Below are 8,585 nucleotides of genomic sequence, written 5' to 3'. Positions count from 1 at the left end.
AGAGTAAAGACAAAGACGGCCCCCGCCACTTTGACATATAAGACATCTGTAGACAATAACATGGATATAATTCCATGTAGGGTGGAGTTGCTCATTTAAGAGAAACAATGCACCAATCAATTACCTTGACTGACATGTGCAAACGGTGTATTTGGTAACTGAAGGGGTAAGGACAACTGATGACACGAATGCAAAGTAGGGACCATATAAAAGTCCCTGCAGCCCAGAGCCTTCAAGCCACTTTGGTTCTCCTGGTTTTGCATCCGCTGTTGGACCGAGTAAGTAATACTCTTTGTGGGATGGGGGAGAGTAACATGAAAAATGTCATTTCCATTTCCATTCAGGTAGAGACTGCTGTATTACTTAGAAATGTGGAACAAAGTAATGGGAAATAGAGTAAAATGTATTTCATCTTTCTGACCTTTCATTATAAACAATCTCCTTGTAGCATTCGCTCTCAGCATGTGTTCCTTCACTGTGATGGCTTTGGGTAAACGAGGGCTGCACTGCACTGTAGCCCTTGACCAGACTCCTGCATCTCTCTGTCTTCCAGGACCATTTCCATCCCTACGATGGCTTTCAATAGGCAGCCCTGCGACTACGGCCGTCCCTTGCTGCCCTGCGAGGTGACCTGCCCACAGCCCTATGCCGATGCCTGCAGCCAGCCCTGCGTCACCTCCTGCGGGGACTCCCGTGCCATTGTCTACCCTCCACCTGTGGTCATCACCTTCCCAGGCCCCATCCTCAGCTCCTGCCCTCAGGAGAGCATTGTGGGCACCTCAGCCCCGCTGGAGCTGGGCAGCTCCTTTGGCCATGGGAGCTACCTGGAGGCCCAGAGCTTGGTGGGTCCTGCTGCAGCCGGCCGCTACTCCTACCCCTGCTACACCCGCCGGGCAGCATTCCGCCCTCTGAAGCCCTGCATCACTCCACCACCTCCACCGCCCACCAAGACCTGGCAAGAACAGGAACAGGAGCAAATCCGCAGCCTCTGAGCAAGCACAGAGGTGCAGCTATCAGAGGGCATTGCCAAGAGCTGGCTGCACATTCAGCCATCCCGAGGAGCAAGCATAAATGCCAGCCCCCCTTTGCATGAGATCTCTGCTCAAGATCTCCTTGCGCTCTATTTGATCCCTTTTTCCTTTGCTATCGTGTAAATTTTACTCAATCCCTCTGCATTGTTCCCTGCAGTATTGCTGTGCTCTGATAAATCCTATTTGTCATTCTCAATAAAATCCTTTCTGCTGCACGATATCAAGTATTCTTCTTCTATTAATTTGGTTTCTAATCTGCAGCTCACTGATGCTGAAATAATCCTTGATGAGTAGTACCTAATAAAGTCTTTGAAGGTGATCCCAGGCCTTGCTATGGATCCTAAACACTTCACATGGATGTTATACAAGTACTATATATTTGGTGTATTTGAGAACCTGAAGTTCCAGAAGAAAATCTGACAGAGGCATACCCGTAGTAAAGAGCAACACGTACCCTTCAGTGTTCCTCCCAAAGGGAAAGGCTCTCTATTCAGTCCTTGCCATGACAAGCTCACACAAGAGCATTTTTTCCCTGAACAAAGAAAAAAATGCATCCTCAGACAGTAAGTAAGATGGGGATTACTGATTTCCTCTCCTGTCAACATCTCTGAGAGCTGGGTTTATGCAGGAAAATGCCCAGCTTTATATAAGCTATAGTGCATGAACTGGCAGAGCTGAGCTTAGCTAATCATATCACAGCTATGCTAACTGGCCACAACAAAATTGCAAGCTGCAGCCTCATTTGAAGAAATCAGCCTTCAATAGAACATTTTCTATCACCTCAACCATGCTGACATACATCATAAGGAGTGCCCAGAAGAGGTCTGACAGGTCAGCACCATTTTTCCACTTTCAAAAGAACTCATGAACAAGAAACAACATCGTCCATGAGGTCACGCTGCTTTACCAACCAATATTTGTAGCATGTGCAACTTGCCTGGATGATGCAAATTTTTTCCTGACTTATCGTAATTACTATGATGTTCCCTTCTTCATCATGTTGTTGTGCAACTATGCACCTCATGTTTCAGCTCCTTTCAAGACTTCAATGACCAGATACTTCCTGGTATCAACCCACTCCCTTGGTTGATTTTGAGTGGGAATGAATCAGGATCTTCCTATGTTCCCTGATTTTTGCTTACTTCTCTGTCCTAAGCAGGCACCTGGCTGTGTGGTCCGTGATGTGTGATAGTGGATATTATCACTATAATTCATTATTTCCTTAGAGTCTGTTTGCAGGTATTAGAAGTCTCTTGCACCTTGGAGCTTCAAGGATAATACAGTCCATTCCTCAGCTCCAAATGGATTTTACAAGAAATTTTAAGAATTCATAAGATATCGTACAATTGTCAGCCAGTTTCATCCCAACTGAGGTACTTTGCAATGCTATGGAGGGCTAAAACCTTGTTTCAGAGAGGCTGATATCTGGTGAATCTGTATGGGATCAAGACGTTTATAGTAGGATGACGTAGAGAGGCGTAAAGGTAAGCTGGGAATTGCCTAATAGATGCCAACAGTGAGTAAAATGATTACATACTATGAGGTGTAATTGCTTCTGTTTTGAATCTGATCAAACCTCATACGCAAAAGATGCCTCAGATCCTCCTGGCTACCTGAGAAGCAGCATAAAAGCACGCGCTGCTCACCTCTCCTCCAGCAGCTCTTCCTGACTTCTCCTCTGCGACTCAAGTAAGTTGTTCTTTCTCTTTCCCTTTGCTGCATAGTCTTTTAATGATAATTCTAACTGAGTCTTATATGGGTATTTGCTGGTGCACAGACTGGGCAACCTTTCCTTAAAGGCAGATTGCTGATCCTGCAGAGGATGTGGGGCTGGTGTTATCCAGTTCCTTGAGGGACCATGCTAAGTTCTGTACTTCAAGGGTTTTGAGACTTTTGGTTCCTAAACCTGCCATAGAAACTGCTGCAGTCGGGCAGTGTAACCAGGGGAGCAGTGTGTATAGACACAGCAAAAATGAGGATTGTTTGGAGTGCAGAGGAAGGCTAGGAGGAGTTGAGAGCTTGGTAAGTAGAGAGGATAAATGTAACTCAAGGATGGGAAGACAACCAGGAACTACAAAGCCGTATCAGCTGTGCTCAGCAAACTACTCAACCTGGTAGCATCCACAGCAAATACACCTGGATGTGCAAGCAGATCCCTGTCCTGCCACTTCATCCTCACGTATTCCTCTGTCTTCCTCTGTTTCAGATCCACTTCCACCGCAGAACAATGTCTTCCTACAGACAGCTGTGCAACTACCAGTGCTTCAATCCATGCGAGGTGGCCTGCCCACCACCCATTGCCAACACCTGGAACGAGCCATGCGTCACATCATGTGGTGACTCCAGGGCAGTGGTCTACCCACCCCCTGTTGTCATCACTTTTCCTGGGCCAATTCTCAGCTCCTGCCCTCAGGAAAGCGTAGTGGGGTCCTCAGCACCAGCTGGCGTTTGGGGATCACTGGGCTATGGGGAGTCCTATGGCTACAGAGGCTCTCTGGTTTATGGGGGATCACAGGGAAGCAAGTTCTCATACCCTTATTGCTCCCAGAGGTTCAGTGGCTATCGCTCTAGAAAGTGTGAGCCCTGCCAAACCCAGCAAGAATCTACTTGCAGCAAGAGCAGTCAGGAGACTGAATGCAAGATCCAAACTCAAGAGTAAGATAAGCAACATGAGTTTCTAAGATGCTGGCCTAAAAAGGATGATCCTTGTTAATGCTTTACAGTATATTTGTGCTCATATCTGCTTATATACCTCTTCCTCTGTTACAAGTGTGCTCTTCTATTCTTCTTATGGTCCAGATTTTCAAATGTGTTAATATTTCTTCTATGCTCAATTGTATGTTATACAAGCATAATGGAAGAGTTGTGATGCTGTGACTTTTTTCACCTGACACTGCCCGGTGTCCATCAAGAGCTATGTTAAGGGATGAAAACTGGACTGCCTCATCAAACTTAAAGCTGCAGAAGAAGAGAACACTGTGCTTGAAATGAAGATTCCTGAAGAAGAAGCCTCGCTTGTTATAGTCTCAATTTCCGTTTTCTGTATGAACATGTTTTTTCTACTGTAAACTCCCCTGCTCTATCTCCTATTAAAAAGTCACTTTGCATTATATTTGTATTCTTGTTTTCTTTTCTATCTGTTTTTCAAGTCAACTTGGTAGAGACAATCTCCTGATCAGAGTGCTGGTGCTTCCATTCTAGTTAAGCTCCATACGAGAGGGGAGGAGAGACCTTAAATGACCAAAAGCATTATGTTACTTTTCAGCATAGCAAGTTTTCCCTTGCTACTGATATATACTGGTTTGCTCAGCTGTAGGGAGAAGTATGTTAGTTTAAGGACTGATATATTAGTCTAGCAGAAGGAATCAATGAGTGCTAATTCTAAAGCTTTCCATTTCAACTTTGCTTGGTGGGTGAACAACCTTCTTTTCTCTCAATTCTGTTCAACAGGAAGCACTTGAGTAATAGATGACTTATCTTCGCATTTCACGAAGTGCAAGGATGTTTTCCTTGGATTTCACATATATTGTTTTGGAAGTCACTCATTATGGCCTAATGAGAAATGGACATTTGCCAAACTGGGGAAAAACAGCGAAAGGTCAGCTAACAGTCTCAGGAATTAAGCTGATGGTGGAAAAATGGGGATAAAGTGGGATACAACCAGCCTAGACTCTACTGCACAGGCCCAGAGGGCATGTATATACTGGCATATATTAATAACTTCTTGGAGAAAAGAATGAATATGCATACCAATGTACTGCATATGTATGTCTTAACTGTTCAAATGTAGAACCTGAACTCTAAGATTTTGTGCTTGTTTGTCACATCACCTGGTATGAATTGTGAGAAATAAAGGAACGCTGCTTTCTGACACCACGTTGATGTTAGAGAGCTTTCTTGCCAAGTTTTGGATGATGCTGTGTTCTTGCTTTAAACTTTGCACAGGTAGGACTTACCGATGTCAAAAAATAATGCAGGGAAAGGAAAGGAGGCATAAAGTGATGTTCATGCTTAGACACAATACATGGAGGAAGCATAAGAAGAAAGCACAGGATAGTCAGCAGAAGGCAGCAGCTCATTAAGGACCCTCATCACAACACGGAGCACAGTTTTCATTCAGCAAAGACTTTACATCACACATTTAATTTAATTGCACTTATCCTTAAGACAGTAAACTTGAACAGTTCTGGTCTTGAATAAGCAAGTTACTACTCAATACTCTTCTAAATGGATTTAATATAATAATAATGACACAGTAGTAATGTAACAGCTGTGAGGTTACTTAGCTAATTGCACTCAATTAAACCTCAACATCTCAACTCAAATAAACAACTCAAATAAACCTCAACAACTGTTTATCGTTTCCAGATGGTCCTTAAGCACTGCTGGATCACTCCCTATTTATTGGGAGTTCTCTATGCTTCTTTCACTTTAAGGTACTTTTCTTGTGGTTATCTAAGCTACTTTCTGAAAGGTGACTGTGTTGAATTCTTTCTTATTCCTGAGGTTTCTATTGAGGCGCTTCTTTGCACAGAAGCTGAAGGAGGGAATGATATTTACTCTTGATTGTTTGCAATCCCAGCTGAGGTAACTTTATGATCTTAGGGAGCTGGTGTTATGGTTTCATGGCTGTCCATTGGTATTCCACATCATAACTATACCACTGGAAAAGTACAAAGGACTCAAATTTCTTTTATTTTAGGATTGGGTTTCAACTATGGATAAAGTTGTCTCTGTTGCTATGCACCTGGTAATATTTCCTCTCTGTTTCTTCATGCCACCTAGACTTAGCATAAGCTAATATTCACTCTATTTCTCTGCTATGTGGAATTGGGATGGCTCTGATTGAAAAGGCAGGGGAAGTAAGGATGAGTTACTGGAGTAGTTTTAGAGTGGATGTTTAGTATTCCACAATGGTCTTGACGCTTTTAACCAAAGGCTGGGCAGTTTTCTCACACGTGGTTCCTTGTAAAGATTAAATCATGCACGCAGTCAAGCCTGGCATGTTGTAAGGAGAGTTATATGATGAATGGATCCCTAGGCACTGCGTAAACACTGCTGATGAGAGCACAGCATTAATCTCCTTAATCTTTGAGATAAGAGGGTGGTTGAGTTCAGTTGGTTTTCTGAAGCTGCGTTACTCCAAAACAGAGACAGCAAATGTGAATGGTATTTGAAGGCATTCTTAAGTCTTTGTTGGGGGTAAAGAACTATTCTTCTTCAGCAAAGAAAAGGAAAAAGTGCTGGATGGACTTGGCTGCATCAAAAAAGGGACAGTTTAATGATCTGCCTCAAATGTGAACAGACATTGAAGGTGTAGAGTGTTCTTACTCCTTGGAGTTTAAGGCTCAGATAGGTTGGATGACTCACAGTGCAGGATCCCATCTGTGGATCTTTCCCATTAGACAACAGGACATTAGACATATGGCAGTAAAAATGCTATTGAAGAAATAAAGCATGGACCCCAAAGAAAATAAACACATGTGGATTGGTTTCAATAATGCTAGTTTTTATTACTGTGATACTGAGGAACACTTTGCATAATGAAGACTTGAATTTCTAAGAGTGGAAAAGATACATTTTTGAGTAATATTACTTAAAAGCCAAAAAGATTGTAAGAAGAAGGAGGCAGAAGAGCAGTTTCATAGACTGGTGGTTCCCATGGGGCTCAAGGGAACAGCTGGCAAGCTGGGCAAGCAGGGCTTTGGGGTGACCCTCAGCTCTGCTACACCTCCAGCTCCTGCTGTTGGTTCCTCGCCATTTCTCTACCCCTGCACACCTTTAGCAGGGCCTGTAGTCCCTGTAGCACTGGCTCCTGCCTTGCTGGAAGGAGGAGAAGGAGCCTCCGTAGATGGTGGAGCCCTGCAGGCCCCTGGGCTGGTCCAGCCCCAGTGGGGCTGAGGTGCCCACGATGCTCTCCTGAGGGCAGGAGCTGAGGATGGGGCCTGGGAAGGTGATGACCACAGGTGGGGGGTAGATGACAGCACGGGAGTCCCCACAGGAGGTGACACAGGGCTGGCTGCAGGCATCAGTGTAGGGCTGTGGGCAGGTCACCTCACAGGGTGGCTGGCAGCGGGAGCTGAGCTGCTGGCTCCAGAAGGACATCTTTAAGGTGGGGAGGCAAACCTGCAACACAGTGAGGGAGCTGAGTCCTCCTAGCACCCACAGTCCATCATAGAGTCCACCCTGCTCAGCCCCCATGCAACTCTTTCATCCTCTCCCCCAGGTTCTTCACAGCTTTCCTGCAAAGCTATGGGCTGAGACAGCACGAACCTTAACTCTAAAGAGGACAAAGGAGGTTAAGGAATCAAACTTACCTGTCTCAATGAGGAAGAGAAGTGAAGTGCTGTGGTTTGAAAACTTCTGAGCCCGGAGCCATTATATAGAGCCATTATATACCATCCTGTGTTGCCTGCGGGAATTGAGACATCATTTCAAGTTCATTTTGTTGCAAAACAGAGCAGTGCGTGTCACTCCCCAGGCTTCTATGATTGCTTTATTCAGTCTTTGTCTGCACAATTATCAGTTTCTCCCAACACCCTCTTGTTTGTTCCTAAGATTTTTGGAGCCACTTCACTTCCTGAAACACAGATGATGATTATTTTTTTTTTTTCCCTTTCTGAAATCCCGAAACTGTTGGAAAGCTATTTATGCAAATACTCCATTTAGCAAGCATGTGCCAAGCACTCTTCAGAATCATAAGTAATGCAATGCTCTGTGGGCTGATTTTCTTCTCTTTAATTCTTACTGATGTGGACATGAAATGCTGCAGAGCTTAGATTACAGGTGGGAGGTCAGTGGATGCTTGCAGTGTCCTCAGAGATTCAATGCATCATAGCTGGTCTGCATGAAGAAAAGCAAGGCGTAAAGTCTTGTGTACCTCTTGACATTGCTAGTGAAAATGTGACAGTGGTCCCCAGTAGAGCAATAAGATATCCGGAGCTAAAATGCAGTCATGAATAGAATGGGAGAATAAAAAAAAAAACCTTTCTGTTAGAGTATCTTTAATGACTCTAAAGAGAAACAAAATCAAACCACAGATAAATGGAGGGAAGCCCATTGGATGACTTCTTCTAAGGAAGAATGCCAAGGAAACCCTGAGCTGAGTAATAGTGTGGAAGCCATTAGGAGAGTGAGGAGTGATGTGCAGCCTGTATGTTCCGGGTTTGTCAGCTCAGACACGAGTTCTCTTTGCTCAAGTCGCTCTCAGTGAAGCCACAAGAGCGCAGTGCTGAGTCCTGCCTTAACCCTATGGTTATTTATTCTGTGGTTAGTTAGGTTTTGTGGCCATCCCAGCCACAGTTTAACTTGGCCACAACAACAACAGTCACATTTTTGGCTTAAACTATAGTCATGGCGAGGCATATGTGTTATTTTTAAAGCACTGAGAAATACTTGTTCTCAAGCAGAAAATACTGCTCAATCTTCCTCCTTGGCAGTGACCTTCTCCATTGCATTCTCTTCTCTCTGAGGTGTCTCATCCATTTGGGTGTTCTCAGTTGATGGGTGCTGTTAGTTGACTCCTCCTAGGGTGTAGTAGACGTGCCATTGCAA

At 44.3% G+C, this 8,585-nt stretch overlaps 1 protein-coding gene across 1 annotated transcript; it reads right to left on the bottom strand.

The window, feature by feature from the left end:
• Positions 1 to 6,812: 6,812 nt before the first annotated feature.
• LOC122192207 (feather keratin B-4-like) lies at positions 6,813 to 7,136 on the bottom strand. Its single transcript, XM_042892718.1, has one exon. The coding sequence runs from the start codon at positions 7,134 to 7,136 to the stop codon at positions 6,813 to 6,815; it is 324 nt and encodes a 107-aa protein (XP_042748652.1).
• Between the last annotated feature and the right edge of the window lie 1,449 nt (positions 7,137 to 8,585).

This window comes from Lagopus leucura, unplaced genomic scaffold (genome assembly GCF_019238085.1).
Source record: "Lagopus leucura isolate 7727_CA_CO unplaced genomic scaffold, USGS_WTPT01 236-0_obj-0_obj, whole genome shotgun sequence".
Taxonomy (NCBI): domain Eukaryota; kingdom Metazoa; phylum Chordata; class Aves; order Galliformes; family Phasianidae; genus Lagopus; species Lagopus leucura.
The sequence above is the reverse complement of the archived record's forward strand: the minus strand, read 5'-3'. Positions and strand labels throughout refer to the sequence as shown.